A 26,340-nucleotide genomic window follows, 5' to 3' on the forward strand; every position below is an offset into this window, starting at 1 on the left:
AAGAGACAAACATGGAGGAGAGCTTACTGGCACACTCCTGCCTAGGATACTGGTGTGAGTCACTGGGGCAGTCAGCTTATGACCACAAAAGTAAGGCCAAAAGAATTACAGATGCCAACCTAGAGCCCTGACACCTTTTTGAGGATCTGAATACCTTGAGAGATGAGCAGGTGGAGAAGGAGAGAAAGAATATTTGAGAAAGTAGGAGTATTCGATGCATGAGAAGGAATGCTTAGCAATACCCCTGGAAAGTTGGGTCCCAGTCAGATCTTGAGGGCTTTGTATGAAGTAGTGTGATTTATTGTCAGAATTACCTCTTTCCAAGCTGGGACTGGTTTCCCTGTTTGTCCGCTGATTCACCACCAAAGCATGACAGGCTTTTCTCTTTGTAGGTTTAAGAGGACTGCCCATCTCTCCCCGCTCAGAGAATTGAAGAACTTTTGTTTTGGAAAATCTAGGCTCTTGAAGGCAAAGATCTAGATGATATGGGTGAGTAGGGAGTGCTGATTTGAAAAGTTGAGGGTGAGTAGAATGGTTCCCAACTTCCTACAGCAAGTGGAATTTCCTTCCCATGGGGGGCATAGAGAGGTACAGGTTCTGCCCACCGTGGGGGCCTGTGTTTGACTCCCTCCCAGACCCCATAGTGTCTGATGGGTTAGCTGAGTGAACACTTGCCGGGGACCGAGCCCTAAGCCATTGTCTCCAGGGCTATGAGCAGTGGGACCACTGAAGTGTGGACATCAAGCCCTTCACAGTGACCACACTGTCTTGAAGTCTAGAACTCTTCCCTCAGATTCCAAGATTGGGTGAACTCAGGGGGTTCTGTGTGACTCCATCAAGGGGCAGGGAAAGAGCAGGCAAAAAAAAAAAAGAAAAATTGAGATCAAATTTTTCCCTAACTCCTTGAGGAAGCAGGCCAAAACAGACTTCATATTACTTTTTGAAAATAAAGACAACATGATAAAGCCATCTTTTGTGTTAGCATTCAGTTACAGTGCAAATGTACACTGTTACATACAAAGCCAAGGGAAATCAGTGAGAAGAGGTCATAAATTATCTCAATGACTTTTTTAAAAAGTTGATGAAGTTTTAAGTAAGAAAATATAGAATGTATGCCTGTAAGAATTCAAGCTTATATATACACAAAGTGTCCGTTTGTTTTTTTAAAAATATAATTTAATTGGCCTGGATATTGCCAGACTAGAAAAAAAATTCAATCTCTCTTATCACCGGGGATCCCTCTTGCTCCCAGGGATGCCCCAGAATCCAGATGTAGAACCTGGAACAGAAAACCTGTAGCATCACTGGGGGTGCTGACAGCTGCCTCATGCCAGCCCAAGAATGGGGACCTTGGAGCCCGCCAGTACCTGCTTCTAGCGCCACATGAGTTGTAGGAATCCTTACTGAGGTTGGAGGATGGAAGTTGGAATCCCTAGTACTCAGGATCCATTCCCCTCTCCAGGTAAAATGCTGAGGTGTCCCTTTTGAGGTCCTGCTCCCTCCTTGGAGCTCTGAAGCTAAGGAGTGAAGGGTCTCCATATTCCCCACCACGTAGACAGCCACCTTTTTTTTCTTTGACAAAGAGTAATACCTTTAGCCTGGGCAACATAGTGAGACCCCGTTTCTAAAAAAAAAAAAAAAAATTAACCAGGCATGGTGGCATGCAGCTGTAGTTCCAACTACTTGGGAGACTGAGGCAGGAGGATCAGTGGGGCCCAGGAGGTCAAAGGTGCAGTGAGCCAAGATTGTGCCACTACACTTCAGCCTGGGAGATAGAGCAAGACCCTGCCTCAAAAAAAAAAAAAAAAAAAAAAAAAAAAAAAAAGTAATACTTTTATTATATATAGAACTCATGAACATTGAAAAAATGCTAATATCCTAATACATTAATATATTAAGTAAAGACATAACTTGCGAAAAGGTCAATAAAACTGGTTAACTCGTCATAAATGTTCAACCTTAGGAATAATCAATAAGATACAAAAATTAAAATATTACTTTTCACCTACTACTAGGTTAAATAAAGAGAATAAATCAAAATAGAATCTTAAAATAGTAATACCAAATGATAGCAAATACATGCTAAAACAGATATGCACATATATTTTTGATGGAAGAGTGAATTAGTAACAACCATGTGGTGTTTTGTTTTAATGTCTTTTTTAAAATTTATTTTTCTGTTTTACATTAATCATGTTTCTCAAATACACACACATACATGTATACATACATAGAGGTGTGATAGCCGGCCTCAAGCTTGCCTCAATAATCCCTGCCTCCTGGAATTTACACCCCTATGTTGTCCTCTCCCCATAGTCCCCTGCAGAGTCAGTGAGTGTGACCCATTAAATACAGCTGAAGTGATGGATATCGCTTCTGAGATTACTAAGATAGTGCAGCTTCCATTTTGCTCTCTCTCTCTCTCTCTCTCTCTCTCTGTTTCTCATCACTTACTCTGGGGGAAGCCAGTGGCCATGTCATGAGGAAATTCAAGTGGCCTATAGAAAGGCCCAGGAGGTGAGGAACTGAGTTCTCCGGCCAACAGCCAAGAAAGAACCGAGGCTTCTTGCCAACAGTCAGAGAGAGAGAGAGCTTGAATGAAGCTTCCCTCCCGCAAGTAGAGCCTTTAGATGGCCCCCCGCCCCAGCCAACAGCTTGACAGCAGCCCTGTGAGGGACCTTGAGCCAGAACCACCTACCTATGCTACTCGTGGATTCCTGAGTCATGGAAACTATGAGATAGTAAATGTTTTATATCATAAGTGTCTAAGGTTTGAGGTAATTTGTTACAGAGCAATAATGACTAATACAAGAGTTCAGAGGGCAAAATAGTCACACATACTTAAAGGCTTTAAAAAGTCCCAGCAGTTTTCTGTCTCACCTCTTCTTAGCCACCCAGACACACTCCCCAGAGGCTACTGCCCAAGTGCTAGGCTGCCACTGCCAGATTTCCTGTTAGGAGAAGAAAATAAATCCCTAGTTGTTTAAACTACTATTGTTTGAATCTCTGTTCCTTGCAGCCAAACGCTTTTTTTTTTTTTTTCTTTTTTTATGAGCTAGGGTCTCACCATGTTGCCCTGGCTGGTCTCAAACCCCTGGGCTTAAGTGATCCTCCCATCTTGGCTTCTCATAGTGTTGAGGTTACAGGTGTGATCCCACAGTGCCCAGCCCCAAATGCATTCTCAACCAGTGTAAATGAATCAGGCTCTAAAGCATTATAATGTGTTCGTCGTCATTGTTATTTTCCTCCCTAACCCAGTGTTGCAAGAGATCCATCTGAAATGAGCTGGCAGCAACATATTCTACTGAGATCACAAGTCAACTTGTGAGAGCAATTTAAAATGTAAAGTTCTTGCCAGCAACTGCAAAATGCATCATTATCTTAGGTACCACTGAAATACAAGTATCATTAATTACACTATGCTTCAATGCTTTCGCATATCGTAGAATTTTATTTTATTTATTTATTTATTTATTTATTTATTTATTTATTTTTGAGACAGAGTCTTGCTCTGTCACCCAGACTGGAGTTCAGTGGCAAGATCATGACTCACTGCAGCCTCAGCCTCCTGGGCTCAAGCAGTCCTCCCAAGTAGCTGGGACTACAGGCATGGCCACAAAGCCCAGCTAATTTTTGTATGTTTTGTAGAGATGGGTTTTTGCCATGTTGCCCAGGCTAGTCTCAAACTCCTGGGCTCAAGTGATATGCCCACCTAGGCCTCCCAAAATGCTGGAATTACAGGCATGAGCCACACTATGCCCAGCCCATGACTGAATTTTTATTGTATGCTTATCAAAATAATTTTTAATACTTATTTAGACATAGGGCTTTTGTTTTTGTTTTGGAGACAGAGTCTCTGTCAACCAGGCTGGAGTGCAGTGGTATGATCTCGGCTCACTGCAACCTCCACCTCTTGGGTTCAAGTGATTCTCATGCCTCAGCCTCTCTAGTAGCTGGGATTACAGGCGTGCACCACCATGCCTGGCTAATTTTTGTATTTTTAGTAGAGACAGGGTTTCACCCTGTTGGCCGACTGGTCTTGAACTCCTGATCTCAGGTGATCTGCCTGCCTTGGCCTCCTAAACTGCTGGGATTACAGGCATGAGCCACCATGCCCAGCCTAGACCTAGATTTTTTTAAATCATGTATCAATACTTAGAAGAATACTCAACCTCAAGAGTAATCAATAAAATGTAAAAATTAAGTCTCTCCCTTTCATGTTGGCATCCTTAGCCTACTTGTTTTTGTCTTCATGCTTGTTGCTTCAGTAACAAAATAGCTGCTGAGGCTCCAGGCATCACACCACGTTCAAGGCAAGAAAAAGGAAGAAGTGAGAATGGTGCCAGCCACATCATCTTCTCTTATCAGGAAAGGCAAAAGTCTTCCTAGATCTCCCAGCAGGTTTCTGCTTATGTGTCAGTTGCTAGAACTGTGTGCCATGAACACCCTGGATACAAGCAAAAACCTGGAAAAGCACATATTTTGCCTGGGTCTGGGCTCATTGCCATCCTGAGAAAAAGCAGACTTCTGGTAGCAAAGAAGGTGGAAATAGGTATTGGGAAGGAAGCTAATGTTGTCTGCTACAACACAGCTTAATAAGTAGTAGTTTTATGTGCATAATAAATAGTAGCTACTCCTTGGCATAAAGTAAGAATAATGATAACAAAAATACTTACATAATTATATTGTGTAAGTGCTTACTATGTGCCAGGAACTGTTCTGAATGTTTTAAATATGTTAACTCATTTAATCTTCACAGCAATTTTGTGAGGTAAATGTTACTATCCTTGGTTTTTGGGTGTTTTTTTTTAGTATTTTTAATTCTACTTTATATGCATACAATTAGATTGATCATAATCCCTGGTTCATGACATACCCTCATTGATCCATGCTTGGCTCTCTTTTGTTTACTTTTTAAATATTAGTTATTTTAAATAATATATAGGTACCTTCAAATCCCCTATCCAAAATAAAATTAGGGTCTGGTCAGCAATTTGCATCTGGCTGTGTGGTACCCCCAACGTATTTTACTTCCTCCCCTGGACAAGGTGATCATCATCCAGAATTCTGAGCTCATTATCCTTCACTTGGCTTTTCATACAGTTTTATGGTTTTCTTGTGTCTATATAAAGTCCTAAAAATATGTGTGTGTAGTGTGTGTATATATATATATATAGAGAGAGAGGATTGTTTTTAACTGTATGTCTTTAGTACTTTTTTCACTTTATATTACATTGTTAAGAGTGTACCATATTGTTGTATGTTGCTACAGTTGTTCCTTTTGACACCTGTTTAACACTCCCATTGTGCAAATATGTAGCAGTTTATTCATCCTGAAACCATTCTTTATTGAAGTGCCTATAACATTCTTATTGATTTTCTCTTTTCTGGTTATTAACTGGTCTAATTCTGTTACATTCAAGCTTTGCCATTTGATTCTAACAGTTTTCCAACATCCTTTTTCATGGCTGCATGAGGTCCTGAATCTTCTGCAAGACTTGCAATAATTTCTTGCAAATGACTTGCCTTGTGTTGTGTGTTGTCAGATATTTACGTCGGGCTACTAGGGAGAGGCTGACCAATAAAGATTTTGACTTGATGGGGCTTAGTGCACACAGAGAGCCCTCCGTTTCAGCAAGGGGAACATTGGGGTGCTGAGAGAGGCAGGCAATGTCAATTCACTTATGAATATTTTCTTGTCACGATGACTTGTTTCCCTGGGCAACCTGGCAAATGTGGGAGAACTTTGATTATGAACACTCAGATACGCAGAAGTCCCTACATCGTGGCAAATTCTTTAACACTTCTCCCACAAAAGGTAGAATCTGATTCCTCTCCCCTTGAATATGGCCTTGGTGACTCACTTCTAAAGAATAGTGTCCAGGAAAAGTGTTGCTATGGGACTTCTGAGGCTAGAAGAAGAAAAGGTGATACAGCTTCCATCTGGCTTGCTCTTTTTGGGACACTCATTCTGGAGAAGCCAGTCATCAGACTGTGAAGGTGCCCAAAGGAGCCCACACAGAGAGGTCATGGAGAAGCCCACGTGGATGGGAACTGAGGCCTCCAAATGACAGCCAGCAGCAATCGCCAGGCATGTGAATGGGTCTTCTAGGAGAGGCTACAAAGTTTGAGGAGCAGTAGCAAGTCATCCTGGACATGCCCTGTCTAAATTCCCCACAATGTACAGAATTAAGCTAATTGTGCTTTGTCTAAAGTCCTCACCCATCAAATCAATGGTTATCTTATGCTACTAAGTTTTGGGGTAATTTGTTATACAAACTAATAAAATTATTAAAAAAAAAAAGTAACTGGCACATCCAATTTAAAGATGAACAAGCTGAATCTTGGAGAGAATAAATTCAGAGTACATTTACTGTGAAGCCAAGATTGAAGCCTGGCCATTTGACTTGAAAATTTGCTGATCTCAACCTTGATACCCTTCCTATAATGGTCTATTATTCCCTTTCATTTTCAGGATATCCTTGGTTACTCAGAACACGACTAATTAGCTTACTCTCCCACCCCAGGATTGAACCTAGGAGGGCAATGCTACCACCAAAAAAATACACATGCTCATACTCTAAAAATAACCCACTCAGAAAGGGTTAAACTGAGCTGCAGATTGGCCAATGATAAATGCTTAGTTCTGGGCCTAAAAAACAAAGAGTATTTAAAAATAAATGGCCGGGCACAGTGGCTCATGCCTGTAATCCTAGCACTTTGGGAGGCAGAGGTGGAAGAATCACTTGAGCCCGGGAGTTCAAGACCAGCCTGGGCAACACAGTGAGACCCTGTCTCTGGTTTTTTAAAATTGTTTTTAAATTAAAAATAAAATAAACATTACATACTTTTTTGAGTTCAAACATGATGTTAAAGTGAGATGAAAGGATAAAAATCAGTTTTCTTTTACAATGTTTTGTTATGTTAAAAATTTTTTATCTACCTAGCTTTATTTCTCTAGTATGAATATTTTTTTAAACTCTACACAAAGATATTGCTATGGTTTGAATGTGTTTGATCCCTCCAAAATTCATGTGTTGAAACTTAATCCCCATAGTGGTGGTATTAAGAGATAGGGACTTTGGGGCAGGGATGAAGTCATGAGGGTTCCTTCAAAAATGGGTTAGTGCTTTATAAAAGGACTAGAGGGAGCTAGTTTAGGTCCCCTTGCCCTTCTACTTTCCTCCCTGTGAGGACACAGAAACAAGGCATCATCTTGAAAGCAGAGAGCAGTCCTGACTAGACACGAATGCCAGTGCCTTGATCTTGGACTTCCCAGCCTCCAGAACCATGAGAAATACATTTGCGTTCTTTATATATTACCCAGTCTGTGGTCTTCTGTTACAGCAGCATAAATGGTCTAAGACAGATATCTTTAATTTAAAATAATTTAAAATGTTGCCAGCATTCCAAGATGGAATTGGAATCACTTCCAATTGTGTAGTATTTGAAGTAATATACCGTTTCCAGAAATTTTCACAAATAAAAAAAGCTTTGTTCTATCCCCAGCTACTTCTCATGATAATATTTTTAGCTCTTGGTTTAGACTATGATAGAGTTATCCAGCTGTCCTTCCACATTGCCAGCTTTAACCATTTTTGCAGTTAAGAAGATACTGTATTTTTTTAAAAAGCCCACACCAGCATAAGGGTAGACAGTGGGATTTATTTAATGATCTGGGTTTATTAGGAATTCATGAAATAATTATATTTTCATAAATTCATTTTTATTAAAATTATGCATGTGTGCATAATATTAATATGTAAACCTTATAATAAAACCAGCATTTCTTTTTTATTTCTACCCTATCCTTATTCATACTTTTCATAGGTAACCACTTTCAATTCTTCTATTTTCCCTCCTATTTACCTCTTTATCTCAAAATTATATGTGTATACCGATATTTCTTTTCTTTTTTTTGAGATGGAGTCTCACTCTGTCGCCTAGGCTGGAGTGCAGTGGCACCATCTTGGCTCACTGCAACCTCTCCCTCCTGGGTTCAAGTAATTCTCCTGCCTCAGACTCCTGAGTAGCTGGGACTACAGGCACAAGCCACTACATCCAGCCAGATGTGGACTTCTTATCCTCTACACACACACTCACTGCCTTTCCTCCCAAACTCTTAACTGTATCATCACTAGTGGCTATCTCAAGATTACAACTTCATAAGCACAGGTACTCCTCAACTTATGATGAGGTTATGTCCCAAGAAACCCATCATAAGTTGAAAATATTGTTAAGTCAAAAATGCATTTCAGTGGCCAGGCGTGGTGGCTCACGCCTGTAATTTCAGCACTTTGGGAGGCCAAAGTAGGTGGACCATCTGAGGTCAGGAGTTTGAGACCAGCCTGGCCAACATGGAGAAGCCCCACCTCTATTAAAAATACAAAAATTAGCTAGGTATAGTGGTGCATGCCTGTAATCCCAGCTACTGGGGAAGCTGAGGCAGGAGAATTGCTCAAATCTGGGAGGCAGAGGTTGCAGTGAGCCAAGATCACGCCACTGCACTCCGTCCTGGGTGACAGAGTGAGACTATCTCACAAAAAAAAAAAAAAAAAAAAAAAAGAAAGAAAGAAAGAAAGAAAGAAAGAAAGAAAGAAAGAAAGAAAAGAAAAGAAAATGCATTTAATACACCTAACCTATCAAACATCATCACTTAGCCTCGCCTACCTTAAATGTACTAAGAACACTTACATTAGCCTACTCTTGGGCAAAATCATCTAATACAAAGACTATTTTATAATAAAGTGTTGAATATCTCATGTAATTTGTTGAATTACTATACTGAAAGTGAAAATCAGAATGGCGGTATGGGTACTCCAAGTATTGTTTTTACTGAATGCATATCACTTTTGCACCATTGTAAAGTGGAAAAATTTTAAGTCAAACCATTGTAAGTCAGGGACCATCTGTATTGTTTATTGTCCAAAGGAAATGTGATGGTTTTTGGACTATGATGAGAGCAGTGGAGATGGTGCTACGGTTTGAATGTATATGGCCCTCCAAAAGTCATATGTTGGAACTCAAATCCCAGTGTGATAGTAGTAAGAGGTGGAGCCTTTGGGAAAATGATTAAGTCATGAGGGCATCACCTTTGCGAATGAGATTAATGCCCTCGTAAAAGAGGATTCAGAGAGCTGCCTCTTGCCCTTCCACCTTCTCCCATGTGAGCATGCAGCAGCAAGATGCCACCTGAAAGCAGGGAAAGCCAGCCCTGCTGGTGCCTTAATCTTGGACTTCTCAGCCTCCAAAACTGAGAAATAAATTTCCGTTGTTTATAAATTACCCAGTCTGTGGTATTGTGTCATATTGCATGAATGGACTAAGATGGATCAGAAAAATAATGATTCAAGAGATTGGTGGGAAGGAGAGTTGATGGAACTTGGTGAGTTCTTTTGGATGTTGAGGATGAGCAAGAGGAAGGTACATGGGGAAATGGGTAGAAGAGGGTTAATATCATTTACTTAAATAAAGAAAGACCAGAGAAACAGCAGGTGGGGGCGGGAGTTTGGCACATGCTAAGTTTGAGCAGCCCCAAAAGAGTTCCCAAATGGAGGCATTCTAGTTGAATATGTCAACTGAAGCTCCAAACTGAAGACCAGATTGGATTGGGAGTCACCAGTGCAGTGTACATCGCATTTGTTCTCGGTGTACATGGCAGCTGAACCACAGTGAGGTTACCAAAGAAGAGAGCATAAAGTGAGAACAGTGTCTTGGTTTGTGCACTGAGGGAGACTAGCCTTTAGGAATAAACAGAAGGAAGCTAATAAAGGAGGCTGAGAAAGAGTTGCCAGACAGGTGAGAGAAAAACAAGGTGAGTTTGGTGTCAGAAGTCAAGAGAAGATGTTTGAAGAGATAAGGAGTGGTCAACTGAAATGATAAATGGAAGGTTCCGGGGAGGGCAAGAGCATGGGCTCTGGAACAGAGATAACAACATGGTAGAGGAGGAGAGACTTCCTCTTTGTAACAAAGGAAGGGAGTGTGTATGTGGAAATGGGGTTTGTGGATTCTGAGACCAAAGGTTTGGACTAGCTGTTGCAGAGAACAGGAGAGGAAGTTAAACAGAGAAGGGTAGTAGGATTTCCCAGCAGTGTTTAGAGCCAGTTAAACTGGTGACCATTAATAGGGTATAAAACTATTGTCAGGAGGCTGAGACAGGAGAATGGCGTGAACCCAGGAGGCAGAGCTTGCAGTGAGCTGAGATTGCACCACTGCACTCCAGCGTGGACGACAGAGCGAGACTCCATCTCAAAAAACAAAACAAAACAAAACAAAACTGTTACATAGGACCCTTAGTCTAGATTATCCTTGAAAGTTTGGAAAAAGTATATAGAAAATCCATTATGGGCAGGAGCCTTGTGGTAGAAAGTTCTCCTGACTTTTGCTATTTCAGCATGTTACTCTGTTTGTGATCTCTAATTCTCTTTGCATCAACTTGGGAAAATTCTATTTTTTGGAACGAGGCGTCCTTTTGTGCCCATTAATCAAATCTATTAGCCCAGATTTAAGAATAAATTCCATTTCACCCCTCTCTCCCCCCCCAGCGAAAGACTTACACAAGCAAAAAAGAAAATACCTCATAAGGTGACTTATCCTTCAGCTGCCCAGTTTCAGGGAAGGAGAAAGCAGATAATTCGGTTCATGCAAGCTTGAGGTTTTTGCCTGGGTCCCACCTCCAGAGATTCTGATTTCAGTAAGTGTGGGCTAGGGACTGAGATTCTGTAATTTTTTTTTTTTTTTTTTTTTAGCCACACGGTAAGGAAGACCTAGGAAGCAGGGGTCTGAGGAAGAATAATGGTCTGAAAGTGGGGAGAAAATCCAGAAGCAGAGTAGCCCCATTTCCTGAAAGAAAAAAAAAATTGTAAATTTCTCTCCGCATTGAAAATGTAAATATGTATATATATTATATATAAAAGATAAAAGATAAAACACCCAGGCAGCATGAGCTTTCTGGTGATTTTTTTTTTTTTTTTTTTTTTTGAGACAGAGTCTCGCTCTGTTGTTTAAGTTAGGCTGTGGGATTAAACCAAATCAATTCAAGAACCTAGTTAAATCACTGTCACTAAATTCCATTTAATTTAGTTTAACTTAATTTTTATTTATTTTCTTTTTGAGATGGAGTCTCACTCCATCTCGTCACCCAGGCCGGAGTGCAGTGGCACCATCTCGGCTCACCGCAACCCCACCTCCCAGGTTCATGCCATTCTCTTGCCTCAGCCTCCTGAGTAGCTGGGACTATAGGCACATGTTACCACGCCTGGCTAATTTTTGTATTTTTAGTAAAGATGAGTTTTCACCATGTTGGCCAGGATAGTCTCGATCTCCTGACCTCATTATCCGCCTGCCTCGGCCTGCCAAAGTGCTAGGATTAGAGGCGTGAGCCACCGTGCCCAGCCTGATTTCTCAAAAATTAAATGGAGGCCAGGTGTGATCGCTCACGCCTGTAATCCCAGCACTTTGGGAGGCTGAGGCAGGTGGATCACTTGAGGTCAGGAGTTCAAGACCAGACTGGCCAACATGGTGAAAGCCCATCTCTACAAAAAAAAAAAAAAAAATGAGCTGGGCATGGTTGCTTGCACCTGTCATCCCAGCTACTTTCAAGGCTGAGGCAGGAGAATCACTTGAACCCAGGAGGTGGAGGTTGCAGTGAGCAGAGATCATGCCACTGCACACTTCAGCCTGGGTGACGAGATGGAGTGAGACTCCATCTCAAAAAGAAAAGAAATAAAAATTAAGTTAAACTAAATTAAATGGAATTTAGTGACAGTGATTTAACTAGGTTCTTGAATTGATTTGGTTTAATCCCACAGCCTAACTTAAACAACGACGACAAAAAAAAAAAAAAAAAAAAAAACCTTTGTGTTGTTATTTAGTTTCACTGAAAAGAAAATTCATCATTAAAACCCTTTTCAAAAAAATTAACTTAATTTTTACAAGACAACTGCCCAGCTGTAGAGAGGCAATTTACCCAGGTCCAAAGAAAAATTCAAAGGCTGTTCTGCTTAACTGTGTTAAGCAGAATTTTGGCCCCTTTATTGGTTTGCTAGGGCTGCTATAACTACATATCATAGAGTGGCTTAAACAACATAAATTAATTTTCTCACAGTTCTTGAATTCTGTGATCAAGGTGTCAGTAGGGTTGGGTTTTTTTGAGGCTTTTCTCCTTAGTTTGTAGATAGCCACCCTTACCACCCCCGCGCCATGTTTTCACATGGTCATCCCTCTCTGTGTGTCTGTGTCCTAATCTTCTCTTCTTGTAAGAAATGTCAGATTAGGTCTGACACTAATGATATAATTTTAACTTAATTACCTCTTTAAAGACCCTACTTCTAAATTCAGTCACATTCTGCAGTGCTGGGGGTTAGGATTTCAACATAGAATTGAAATCCCTGGCGAGGAGGGGCACAATTCAGCCCATAACAGCCCTTATGGCCTTTGCCCCCTCGTATCACACCTGTGAGTATGCAAAATGGACTTTGCAGATGCAATTAAGGTTAAGGACCTGAAGGTAAAGAGATTATCTTGGATTATACAAGTGGGTCCAGTCTAACCACACAAACCGGTAAATGGAGAGAATTTCTCCAGTTAGAGTTTCTTTTGTGACAGAAGAAGTCAGAGAGATTCCAAGCGTGAGAAGGACTTGCTGTACCACTGCTGGCTCCGAGAGTCCAGGAGCAAGGCCTGGAAGGAGGCCTCTAAAAGTCAGGGGTGGCCCTCAGCTAACAGCCAGTAAGGAAATAGGGATCTTCATTCTACAAATGCAAGGAACTGAATTCAGCCGATAAACTGAAGGAGGCTGGAAGGGGATTCTTCCCTAGAATTTCCCAAGAAGCATCCCGCTAGCCCAGGATACCTCCATTTCTACCTTGTAAAATCTGCAGCAGAGAAACCACCAGTTGAGTATTGAGGCAACTGGGACTAGTGACCCGCAGAACTGAGATACTATTATAACTTTGTGTTGTTTTAAGCCACTCAGTTTGTGGTAATTTGTTATGGCAGCAATAGAAAGCAAATCAACAACCAACTGCTGCAGAGTCAGCACATTAAGGAGAAGTACTAGAAATTAAATCTATAGATGACTGTAACTTAGAATAAGCCAAATAATAAAATGAATCTAATGAAGTTACTAGTAAAACTGAAAGTTGCTAGGGATCCACCCACCTTGGTCTCCCAAAGTGCTGAGATTACAAGCGTGAGCCACTGGCCTTATTATTATTTTTTGAGATGGAGTTTCACTCTTGTGAAAATTGCAACATGGCCCTCAAATATGTTTTGTCTGAACAGCACAATCTATTAAGGAAATTTGAATTCAAATACTTTCAGGCAGGTGGACACTGTCCTAATTGCTACAATCTCTACCACTCCCTAGTAACTTTTTCTTTCTTTGTTTTTTCTTTTTTGAAATGGAGTCTTGCTATGTTGCCCAGGCTGGCCTCAAACTCCTGGGTTCAAGTGATGCTCCTGCCTTAGCCTCTCAAGTAGCTGGGACTATAGGTGCAAGCCACCACACTCAGCCCTAGTATCTTCACACCCCTCAACCTCACCCATTTATTTGACTTGCCTAGCTCTGGAAGGCCTTAGAGTTTGAGACTCTTGCTTTAGAAGTCTCTTTATCTCACTTGATAGAGCAAATGTGAAATTTTCCATAACATGGAAACATTAACTTTTTTTTCTGTGTTCCTATTTGTGACTTTTTAAATCTCAGTATTGGATCATTTTTTTCCCTACAAACTTTTTTCCTATATATATATCTCAAGATACATACAAAGTCAATATTAAATTATGTTTTAATTTTGCAAATTAAAATATTTACTTCATATAAGCATATCAGTCAAATGAGATTGTGTAATAATGATAAAGATAATGATAATAATAAACATTTAGGCTGAGCTCAATGGCTCACGCCTATAATCCCAGCAGCATTTTGGGAGGTCGAGCCAGGTGGATCACGAAGTCAGGAGTTTGAGACCAGCCTGGCCAGCATGGTGAAACCCCATCTCTACTAAAAATACAAAATTAGCCGGGCATGGTGGTATGCGCCTGTAGTCCCAGCTACTTGGGAGGCTGAGGCAGGAGAATTGCTTGAACCTGGGAGGCAGAGGTTGCAGTGAACTGAGATCGTGCCACTACACTCCAGCCTTGGTGACAGAGCGAGACTCTGTCTAAAAAAAAAAAAATTGTCTTAGCTTAGAGCAATCAAGAGTACACACTTAGAAGTTCTGCAGCATAGATGGGAAAAAGAATGGGAGGGAAGGGAAGGAAGGAGAAGAACTAAGACAGAGAGAAAGAAGAAGGCCGGGCGCGGTGGCTCAAGCCTGTAATCCCAGCACTTTGGGAGGCCGAGACGGGCGGATCATGAGGTCAGGAGATCGAGACCATCCTGGCTAACACGGTGAAACCCCGTCTCTACTAAAAAATACAAAAAACTAGCTGGGCGAGGTGGCGGGCGCCTGTAGTCCCAGCTGCACAGGAGGCTGAGGCAGGAGAATGGCGTGAACCTGGGAGGCGGAGCTTGCAGTGAGCTGAGATCCAGCCACTGCACTCCAGCCTGGGTGATAGAGCAAGACTCCGTCTAAAAAAAAAAAAAAAAAAAAAAAAAAAAAGAGAGAGAAAGAAGAAAGGAGAAAGGAACATAATGGCCCTGAGAGTTAGTGAGGAAGATGACTCAGATGAGAGACAACAGAGGAAGAATTGCCAACATTGACCAAAGGCCTACTCTAATCAAGGCCTTACTCTAGCCAAGGCCCTCCTTAGGAGCTAGGGGATGGATGGAGTCTCTGGGCTCAGTGAATTAAAAAAATACCTGAAACACACAAAGCACAAGTAGGTTGAGTATGAAGGCAAGTGATTTGGTTTGGAGGCAGAAAGTTGTGAATTCAAATCCTAATTTTGCTGCTGAGCAGATATACAGACCTGGACAAAATTAATTAGCTTCTGTAACACTCAATATCCTTACTGGTAGCCATGAAAATGATTATTATAAGTATAAAATATTTAAATAACACTTTAAGACAATATATAATAAAATATATCATAAGACAATACATGAGTTATTACCAAGTTAATTGTAAGGAAATGGTGATCTTGGGCCGGTGCCGTGGCTCATGCCTGTAATCCCAGCACTTTGGGAGGCCGAGGTGGGTGGATCACGAGGTCAGGAGTTCGAGCAGCCTGACCAACATGGTGAAACCCATCTCTACTAAAAATACAAAAAAATTAGCTGGGTGTGGTTGCCTGCTCCTGTAATCCCAGCTACTCAGGAGGCTGAGGCAGGAGAATCGATTGAACCCGGGAGGCAAGATCGTGCCACTGCACTCCAGCCTGGGCGACAGAGCAAGACTCTCTCTCAAAAAAAAAAAAAAAAAAAAAAAGAATGGTGATCTTGAGATAAAGGGGAGATATCTCTTTATGAGGAGATGGTGAAGAAGCATAGACTCAGTGAAATAAGCATGTAGACAGGAGGAATCTGCTGGATTCTTCAAAAGAGCAAAGTCACGGGAGGTGCTAGATCCCAGTGGATCACTAGTTCTCGTTACACTTCTTCAATAAAGAAGTTTAGGAAGTATAACATGGTACAAGCTACGCCACTGCAACAAAGAAACCCCAAAAGACAATGGCTTATTTATGATGGGAGTTTATTTCTCTCTCAAGTAGCAATGACCCACGGCTGATAGGGTAGGTCATAGATCAGTTCCAATCATGGCTAAAAAACAGGAAGGGGGAAAGGGAGAGGGTGAGAGCACTCCTAATTCTTTTATGAGCAAGACTGTAAAGTGGCACACATCACTTCCATTAGCATCCCGTTGGTCACGGGGCCACATACATCAGCAAGCGAAGCTGGGAAATGTAGTCATTAGCTGGGTGGCCATGTGTCTAGCTAAAGGTAAAAGTGAAAAGGGAGAAATGAATGTTGGGAGACAATTATCAGTCTTTGCTAGATATAGACCAATGGGAACCCAAAATTTTAATGAGATTTTTAAGAAGTACAAAGAGGACGTTTGCTATATGTGTTAGTTGGATGGGAGGCAATGAACAACACAGGAAGGCCAATTACCACACAGTATGCCACAGGTATGAGATTAGATTACATGTCTTTTTCCGCTCTTTTTATTTTTTCCTTAGGGAACTCAGGTATACAGAATTGAATTATTCATAATCCTAGGTCATAGAAAACAGTCATCATTAGTACATGCACTTTTGTTCTTTTATTTACTAATTTGTTTTTTAAACTATGATGAACACTTGTGAATTTCTCATTCAATCCAGGAAACAGAATAATACCTCACAATGATCTATGTGCCCCTGCCCCTGTCCCTGCCCTTTGCACTTCAGAAATAACCACAATCCCAAATTTTGTATCTATTATTCCCTTACTTTTGGTAATCTTTTTTTTCTTTTTTTTAGTCAGAGTCTTGCTCTGTCACTGAGGCTGGAGTGCAGTGGCACAGTCTTGGCTCACTGCAACCTCCGCCTCTCAGGCTTAAGTGATTCTCATGCCTCAGCCTCCCGAGTAGCTGGAATTACAGGGATGTGCCACCACCACACCTAGGTAATTTTTGGATTTTGTTTTTGTTTTTGTTTTTGTTTTTTTTTGTAGAGATGGGCTATGTTGGGCAGGTTGGTCTTGAACTCCTGTACTCAAGCGATTCACCTGCCTCAGCCTCCCAAAGTGCTGGGATTACAGGCGTGAGCCACCATGCCTAGTCTTCCCTTACTTTTATAATAAAGTTTTATTCACATATATATGTATGGCCAAAAAATATATTCTTAAATTTTAGTTAGTTTTGATTTTTATGAAAATGTTATCATCATACTATGTGCTCTCAATCTTGAAAAATATTTTAGAAAAATATTTACAGTGGTTCATGCTTGTAATCCCAACTGCTCAGAAGGCTGAGGTGGGAGGATGACTTGAGGCCAGGAATTTGAGACCAGCCTGGGCAACATGGCGAGATGCTGTCACCCAGGCTGGAGTGCAGTGGCGTGATCTCGGCTCACTGCAAGCTCTGCCTCCCGGGTTCACGCCATTCTCCTGCCTCAGCCTCCAGAGTAGCTGGGACCACAGGCACCTGCCACCACATCTGGCTAATTTTTTATATTTTTAGTAGAGACAGGGTTTCACTGTGTTAGCCAGGGTGGTCTCAATCTCCTGACCTCGTGATCCACCCGCCTTGGCCTCCCAAAGTGCTGGAATTACAGGCATGAATTACAGGCATGAACCACCGCACCTAGCCAAAAAAAAAATTTTTTTAATGAGCTGCATGTGGTAGTGTGCACCTGTGGTCCCAGCTAGTTAAAAGGCTGAAGCAGGAGGCTCTGCTGAGCTCAGGAGTTTGAGGCTGCAGTGAGCTATGATTGCATTACTCCACTCTGGCCTGGGCAACACAGCAAGACTCCATTTCTATAAATAAATAAATAAATAAATATATATATATATATATATATATATGAAAAATAGGCTAGGCGCAGTGGCTCACACCTGTAATCCCAGCACTTTGGGAGGCTGAGGCGGCAGATCACCTGAGGTCAGGAGTTTGAGACCAGCCTGACCAACATGGTGAAACCCCGTCTCTACTAAAAATGCAAAAATTAGCTGGGCATGGTAGCACACGCCTGTAATCCCAGCTACTTGAGAGGCTGAGGCAGGATAATTGCTTGAACCCGGGAGGCAGAGGTTGTGGTGAGCCAAGATCACGCCACTGTACTGCAACCTGGGCAAAATTCTGTCTCAAAAAAAAAAAGAAAAATATTTTAGTTGAGTATAGAATCCTAGGTTGGCAGGGTTTTTTGTTTGTTTGTTTTGCTTTGTTTAGCACAATTAAAATATTATTCCATGGGATTTTTGTTTCCTGTAGAAGTCTATAACTGTTGGTCTTTTAAATAAAAAGTCCATTGGCTGCTTTTGAGATTTTGTTTTTGTGTGTGGTGTTCGATAGTTTGAGTACCATATGTTTTGTGTAGATTTTATTTCATTTATCCTTCTAGCAATCAGGTTTCTTGAATCTGTGCATTGGTGTTTTTTTTTTCAGTTGTGCAAATCCTCAGCTATTTTCTCTGTAAATAGCTACCCCCATTTTGTCTCATGTCTCTTTCTCTATCAGAACATCTTATTATATCTTTCATGTTTCTTAACTTCTCATTCATATTTTACATCTTTTTGTCTCCCTGTGCTACATTCTGGATAATTTCTCGTGATTTATCTTCTGTTTCCTGGTTAACTAATTATTCCTCAATCTGTGTCCAACCTGCTACCATTTATGTCCACTGAATTTTAAATTTCAGATACTGAGTTTTTCTTTTTTTTTTTTTCTTTTTTTTTTTTTTTTTGAGATGGAGTCTCGCTGTGTCGCCCAGGCTGGGGTGCAGTGGCGCGATCTCGGCTCACTGCAAGCTCCGCCTCCTGGGTTCACGCCATTCTCCTGCCTCAGCCTCCGAGTAGCCGGGACTACAGGCGCTCGCCACCACGCCCGGCTAGTTTTTTGTATTTTTAGTAGAGACGGGGTTTCACCATGTTAGCCAGGGATGGTCTCGATCTCCTGACCTCGTGATCCGCCCGCCTCGGCCTCCCAAAGTGCTGGGATTACAGGCTTGAGCCACCGCGCCCGGCCGAGTTTTTCATCTTTAGAAATTCTATTTGGTTGTTTTTCAAATCAGCTAGTGATGGCAGAGGCTGCTGCCATCACTCCGGCTGTCACTCCAACTGCAGCAAAGAGGCGCGGCTGGGGCTGCACACTCCATGGAGCCGGTGGAAGCCCGGCCCCTTCTGAGTTAAGGCGGGAGTTCCCCGGGTGCTACTGCAGCCGCCCACACCACAGCCGTAGACCCCGCCTCCGGCTGTACGCGGCAGGCAGGAGCCCCGCCCTCTTCGGCGGGCGGCGGCTGACCAAACTGTGGCTGTGGATCCAAGCCTCCCTGTGCTCTTGGAGGAGGGCCGGGAATAGGCAGGATCTGCCCTCCCAGGTGCAGCTGCAGCTGCCAGGACCCACGGCTGCAGACCTGGGTCTCCCACTTCACTGAGCAGGCAGGAGCCAAGGACTAATAGGAGCTCCCAGGTGCAGCTGCGCCTGCCCTCCCAGGTGCAAGACCCGGGCGTCTCTGCAGCCTGCACCCTCGGGGGCCCCAGAAGGACCGGCTCCCCGGCCTCCTCCCATCCCTGCAGGCTCCGGAATGTCTGCTCCCGCTGCCTGGTCTCTCTCCAATCCCGGCACCTATTCAAATCTCGGAGCCGGATTGGGGCAGACCCTTGAGGGGCCACGAATGGCAGCGGGAGGCATACTGATTCCTGGGTGGAAGAGGGCGGGTCCTCAGTAAGGCCCCACTGCAGGCCAGGGAGAGCCTGAAGGCTGGGGCCAGGCCGCCAGTCCTGCAGACCTGAGTGGGAACTCGTGGTGCCTCTTCCAGCCTGCCCATGGCCGCCCATGGACCAATCTGCATGCACTTCCTCCCCTCTGAGGTCCATGAAAGACCTGGGCTTAGCCAGAGCAGGGCAGAGGATGGCTAGAGGATGAAGAGGGCAGAGAGATGATAGGACGACCAGCTGCAAAGAGGAGCTATCCTCTCTGCTGATAGGAGACAATGGGAGGACCAGCTACAGAGAGGAACTACCCTCTCTTCTGAGAGCATCAGAGACCTGCAGAGACGTCAGGACTATCAGCTGCATAGAGGAGCCACCCTCTCCAGGGCCTTCTCCCTGCTGAGAGCAGCAGATATTGGCATGACTTGCCTACAGAGAGGAGCTACCCACTGCGAGTCTCCTTTGAGCTGATGAGCACTTAAAGCTCATCTTCATCTTGTTTACCCTTCTCTTGTCTGTGTACCTCATCTTGGACACAGAACAAGAACTCAGGCAAAGGTGCCTCTGGCCACAGAGGTTTCTAGCCTTTTTGAGGGACTTCTCAAAAAAAAAAAAAAAAAAAAAAAAAAATTCCACTTACATGACATAACCAGAGTAGTCAAATTAATAGAAACAGAAAGTAGAATGATAAGTTTCCAGGAGCTGGGGCAGGGGGAAATGGGAATTTGTTGCTTAATGGGTGTACAGTTTCAGTTTTGCAAGATGGAAGAGTTCTAGAGATTGTTTGTACAACAAAATGAATATACTTAACACTACTAAACTGTCTACTTAAAAATGGTTAAGACATAAAATGTTATCTCGTGTATATTATATATCTGTGTATTATATGTGCATGAATTACACTACAATAAAAGTAAAACAAAAATTTTTAATAATGCAAAAATATAGTAACCATAGTTGTTTTATGATCAGATACTACTGCAGTTCCGTTTTGCTATCTGTTGTTTCAGCCGGTTCTTACAATGCCTTGTTCCTTACGTGCTTGGTTATTTTTCACTATATACTTGTCCTTGTCCCTGAAAAACTGCTGATGAAAATTCATGGAGAATGAAGACCAGCATAAAAGTACAATCCTCCAGAGAGGGTTTGAATTTGCTTCTGCCAGACACTTAGACACACTTTCAGTTTAGGACTACTTTAAACTAGATTTATAACTTAAAGTTACAAAAAAATTCTTCATGTAATATGGACTATAAATCTACCAAAAAAAAAAAAAAAAGGCCAGTTATGATTACAATGTCTCAAGGAGAGTTTTCTCCCTACCTGCTCAGTGTAGTTAACAAGCCAACTTTTCTTGGAGTTTCCTGGCAGAAAGATGTAGGGGAGGTTTACTTCTGATTCACCTTTCCCCAAATCGTAGGCCTCTGGGGATGCTCACAACTAATACAGGAAAGACTCCTCACCTTGGTGGACCCTGAGCTTTGATTTCATTCTTCTTTACCCTGCATTGCTGTCATAATGAAATCCAAGTTTGCCTAGATTGGCAAATAACCTCAGAGCAAAATTTACTTCCTTCCACTTGGGCAGCACTTCTATACTTTATATTTTTAAACTATTTTATCCAGCATTTTAAGTTGCTTTTTAGCAACATGTCAGCCCAAATAACCAACCAGTCAGAAGTCCCTCTACTTTATTTCCTGTTTCATTGACTTATGCTTTTCTATTTATTTTCTTCCTCCTACTTTTGTATTGTTGTTATTTTCCCTCTAACTTCTTGAGTTGAATACTTAGCTCATTATTGCATTTTCTTTTCTATTATAAGGCTAGTCTACCTTAAGGCTCTAAATTTCCCTTACAGTATACATCTTTCATTGTAATCCATATTTTGATATGTAGTAGAGAAGCGATTGCCCGAAGCCAGTTGGCGTCCACCTGTTTTTATCATCTCCACCCAACAGGGTTCTTGTGCTGCCCTGGTTATATTCTGAAACATCTGCACTCAGGTCTGAACGAGTACAGGCAATTTTCACCATCTGGGCAGCAATGGTAGCCCAAGGCAATGCTAGGAGAATTAACAGCATAATTTTTTTTCTTTTTTCTTTTTTTTATATTTTTGAGACGGAGTCTCGCTCTGTGGCCCAGGCTGAAGTGCAGTGGCGCGATCTCAGCTCACTGCAAGCTCCGCCTCCTGGGTTCATGCCATTCTCCTGCCTCAGCCTCCCGAGTAGCTGGGACTACAGGCGCGCACCACCACGCCCAGCTAATTTTTTGCATTTTTAGTAGAGACGGGGTTTCACCGTGTTAGCCAGGATGGTCTCAATCTCCTGACCTCGTGATCTGCCCGCCTCGGCCTCCCAAAGTGCTGGGATTACAGGCGTAAGCCACCACACCCAGCTTCTTTTTTTGATACAGGGTCTTGCTCTGTCACCCAGGCTGGAGTGCAGTGGCACGATCTCAGCTCACTGCAGCCTTGACTTCCTGGGCTCAAGTGATCCTCCTACCTCAGCCTCCCAAGTAGCTAAAACTATAGGCATGCACCATCACACCTGACTAATTTTTGTAGAGATGGGGTTTTACCATGTTTCCCAGGCTGGTCTTGAACTGCTGGACTCAAGCAGTCTTCACACCTTAGCCTCCCAAAGTGCTGGGATTACAGGCATGAGCCACTGTGCCTAGCTAAGAGCATAATTTAAGCCATCTTTTTCTAACTCAGCTTTTTCCAACACTGGCTACCTATGAAAATTAGTAGGAAGTTTTGAAAAATACTGCTGCCTGGGTCCCAACCAGAGAATGTTGTGATTGGTCTGGGGTGGGGCCTGGACTTGAGTACTTTTGGTGATTCTAAGGTGAATCCAGGGTTGAGAACCACTGCTGTAATTTTTTTTTTTTTTTTTTTGAGACGGAGTCTTGCTCTGTCACCCAAGCTGGAGTGCAGTGGCGCCATCTCGGCTCACTGCAAGTCCGCCTCCTGGGTTCACGCCATTCTCTTGCCTCAGCCTCCTGAGTAGCTGGAACTACAGGCGCCTGCCACCGCGCCCAGCTAATTTTTTGTATTTTTAATAGAGACGGGGTTTCACCGTGTTAGCCAGGATGGTCTTGATCTCCTGACCTCGTGATCCGCCCGTCTCGGCCTCCCAAAGTGCTGGGATTACAGGCGTGAGCCACCGCGCCCGGCCCCACTGCTGTAATTTTATTTGGTCATTGCCACCGACTTGACTGAATCCTCTCTCTTCCCCACCCCCAATCCATTTTAAACAGCCTCTGTCTTCCCAAGACTATAGTTTCTTGGTTTTCATATTGCTGTCTATGTTTCTCCAAGGTGGACTGGGAAAGGAGGCAGAACCCTGGTAATTTACCATGTTGGCAGGAACTAGAATTCCCCCTCATGTTGTCTGTCTTCACAGGAGGTCTCGGCGTGAAACAGCAGCAGTGGTGTGGGATGACTGCCAAAATGGGCACCGTGTTGGCAGGGGTCTTCACCATCATGGCCGTACACATGTATCTCATCTTTGAACATAGTCACCTAGGGCATGGCAATTGCAGTGAGATCGCACTAAAGTACGAGAGTGCAAGTGGCATCATAAATGACTTCATCATCTGCTGGAGTTTTAAAATCGTCCTCTTCCTCTCTTTCATCACCATCCTCATCAGCTGCTTCCTCCTGTACTCAGTGTATGCCCAGATCTTCAGGGGCCTGGTCATCTACGTTGCCTGGATTTTTTTCTATGAAACCGTAAACGTCGTAATACAAATCCTCACCAATGACGACTTCAGCGTTACAGAGGTCAGAATCATGCGCTGGTTTGGCTTGGTGTCTCGTACCATCATGCACTGTTTCTGGATGTTCTTTGTCATCACCTATGCCCACATAACCTACAAAAACCAGAGCCAGGGCAATATAGTTTCCTACAAGAGACGAATTTCTACAGCGGAGGCTCTCCACAGCAGAAATAAAAGATTATCAGTTTTGGGTGGGCTCAGTGGCTCATACCTGGAATCCCAGCGCTTTGGAAGGCAGAGGTAGGTGGATCGCCTGAGGTCAGGAGTTCAAGACCAGCCTGGCCAATATGGCAAAACCCCGTCTCTACTTTAAAAAGTAGAAAATTATCCAGGTGTGGCAGCACACACCTGTAATCCCAGCTACTTGGGAGGCTGAGACTGGAGAATCACTTGACCTGGGAGGTGGAGGTTGCAGTGAGCCGAGATCACACCACTGCACTTCAGCCTGGGTGACAGAGCAAGACTCTGTCTAAAAAAAAAAAAAAATTAGCAGCTTTATTCACCACTATAAGCAATCATGTTGGCCCTTTTCTTTCCCCTGAGAGGTAGGTAGCTCAGGTTCCTGGCGTAGTTCTATTTCCTTTTCTTCCCCCTACTTTTGCTTAGCAGTTCCGCAAGTAGAAACCCTACTGCCACTCTTTCAGGAGAACATGGAGAGAAAATGTGATTATAATCACAACTTGAACATCCTGCTCATTGAGGGTATTTAGTTAAAGGATATTGTGATTTATCAAACCTTCTTCTGTGAACTCCACCTTTCTACCACCTGATGGGTCAAAATGAACGGAATAAGATGAAGCTGAATTGCAGTATGGCAATCCTTTTTTCTTGGCATCTTCATTAGCCTTCAACCCACAGCTCTTTAACCCTGGGATAAGCAAATCTGTATTTATACCTCAGATTTTTGTAGCACAAAGGATGTTGTTGGTCCTGGGGTGGGTTTGTGCTATGATTTCCCCACTATTCTTCTGTTTTTTTCCAGATAAGAAAAATAATAAAAATAGAGAAAATTCGTCTGTCTTGAATTTCCCCACCCTTCCCAAATTTGTCAAGGAGTGTGAAAGGCACTTCCTTAATCAAAAGATATATGTTAAACATATTTCTGTATCTGTCGCTGTGCTGTACTCTGTAGTGTGAACACTGTACTGAACATTGTGTATACACCATATACAAAAATGTATAAGATATGAATGACTATGAGAATTTTGTAGTTTAGTGGAAGAAAGTAAATTATTGTTTATGAATCAATTAGCCAATCATATAAGACAGTATATGATTACATACTATCACAAATAAACAGATATCACTTTGCATTCAGGTTCAGAGACTGTCCAAAGCACGTTTTTTATTTTTGAGACCGAGTCTCGCTCTGTAGCCCAGGCTGGAGTGCAATGGTGCGACCTCAGCTCAGTGCAACCCCTGCCTCCTGGGTTTAAGCGATTCTCCAGCTTCAGCCTCCCGAGTAGCTGGGATTACTGGCACAGGCCACCACGCCCAGCTAATTTTTGTATTTTTAGTAGAGGCGGGGTTTCACCATGTTGGTCAGGCTGGTCTTGAACTCCTGACCTTAGATGATCCACCTGCCTCAGCCTCCCAAAGTGCTGGGAGTACAGGCGTGAGTCACCCACTGCTGCTATAGTAACTGAGTAATTTATAAAGAGCTGAGATTTATTTTCTCACACTTTTGGAGGCTAGAAGTTCAATACCAAGGTGCCAATAGGTTTGGTGTCTGGTAAGGGCCTGCTCTCTCTGCTTCCAAATGGTGCCTTGTTTCTGTGTCCTCCAGAGGGCACAAACACTGTCCTTACATGGCAGAAGGGATGGAGAGGCAAAATAAACTAGCTAGTTCCCTCCTGCCCCTTTATAAGGTCACTTATTCCATTCATGAGAGCTCTGCTCTTATGATTTAATCATCTCCTAAAGGCCCCATCTTTTAATGCTGTTGCATTAGGGAATAAGTTTCAACATGAATTTTGGAAGGCACAAACACTCAAACCATAGTACTCACCATTTGCCAAGCTGTACTCATCATTGTCTTCCCCGCTCCCATCCTAAGTGCTCTCCTGCCCCTGTGCTCCTCACTTCAGAGGATGGGCTGTCCTCCATCCAGGTGCTCATCCCAGACTCCTTTTCCCACAGCCCCAGGCCCCAAATCTGTGCCCCAACATCCATCTGCTGCCTTACTTCACCTTATTTCCTTCCATGGCCTCTCAACTACTCTGTCTACCTCCACCTTTGATCCCTTTCTGACCCATGGCCCTCATAGCACCAAGAAAGATTTTTCTGAAATGCAAATAGGGCCAGGCGCAGGGGCTCACGTCTGTAATCCCAATACTTTTGGAGGCCAAAGCGGGTGGATCTCTTGAGGTCAGGAGTTCAAGACGAAGCTGGCCAACATGATGAGACTCCTTCTCTACTAAAACTACCAAAATTAGGCAGGTATGGTGACGGGCACCTGTAATCCCAGCTACTCGGGAGGCTGAGGCAGGAGAATCGCTTGAACTTGGGAGATGGAGGTTGCAGTGAGCCATAATTGCGCCACTACACTCCAACCTGGGCAACAGAGTGAGACTTTGTTTCAAAAATAAATAAATAAAAAAAAATGCAAATCTGATTATGTCTGTCTGTCTCTCTCTCTCTCTCTCTCACACACACACACACACACACCCCCACACACCTACACACCCTGAAGAACCTCTCCTTTACCTTTCAGAGAAACATCCACATGGCTGGTAGCAGGTAAGGATCATTCCTCATCTGGCCTCTGCCAACCTACACAGCCTTCCCCTCTGCTCAAGCTAAGCCAAACTTGCTGTTTCCAAAATGGCTTTTGCCTGTCCCTGTGCCTACCCCTTTGTGTTGTCCCCTTTGCTTGGGGTGAAGTCCCTCCTTTTTCTGCCTAGTTAATGCCCGTGTCTTTTAAGACCCAAGCTCAGCTATTGCCTACTCCAGAAAGCTTCCCCGATTTTCATCCAATGATTTTCATCTCTCTCATTGTTACATCTTGACAACACTGAGCCATCTCTTCCTCTATCACATTTATCACATTGCACTATAAGTTTTCTTTTTTCTTTTTTTAGATGGAGTCTCACTCTGTAGCTCAGGCTGGAGTGCAGTGGTGTGATATCAGCTCCCTGCAACTTCTGCCTCCCGGGTCCTGGTTAAGCAATTATTCTGCCTCAGCCTCCCAAGTAGTTGGCGCGTGCCACCATGCCCAGCTAATTTTGGTATTTTTAGTACACATGAGGTTTCACCATGTTGGCTAG

The 26,340-nt window shown here is 43.0% G+C and overlaps 1 protein-coding gene across 2 annotated transcripts; it reads left to right on the forward strand.

The window, feature by feature from the left end:
- Positions 1-391: 391 nt before the first annotated feature.
- On the forward strand, positions 392-26,069 carry TMEM217 (transmembrane protein 217). 2 transcript variants are annotated; one of them, XM_078000057.1, is made up of 3 exons: positions 392-489; positions 22,699-23,314; positions 25,788-26,069. In XM_078000057.1, exons 1-3 carry the CDS (start codon positions 486-488, stop codon positions 25,975-25,977), a joined length of 810 nt encoding a protein of 269 aa, XP_077856183.1. In that variant the 5' UTR covers positions 392-485; the 3' UTR covers positions 25,978-26,069. The 2 variants fall into 2 exon arrangements, with proteins under 2 accessions (XP_077856183.1, XP_001116996.2); XM_001116996.5 differs by lacking the exon at positions 25,788-26,069 and having other exon boundaries at positions 22,699-24,094.
- The last annotated feature ends 271 nt before the right edge of the window (positions 26,070-26,340 follow it).

This window comes from Macaca mulatta, chromosome 4, assembly GCF_049350105.2.
Source record: "Macaca mulatta isolate MMU2019108-1 chromosome 4, T2T-MMU8v2.0, whole genome shotgun sequence".
Taxonomy (NCBI): Eukaryota; Metazoa; Chordata; class Mammalia; order Primates; family Cercopithecidae; genus Macaca; species Macaca mulatta.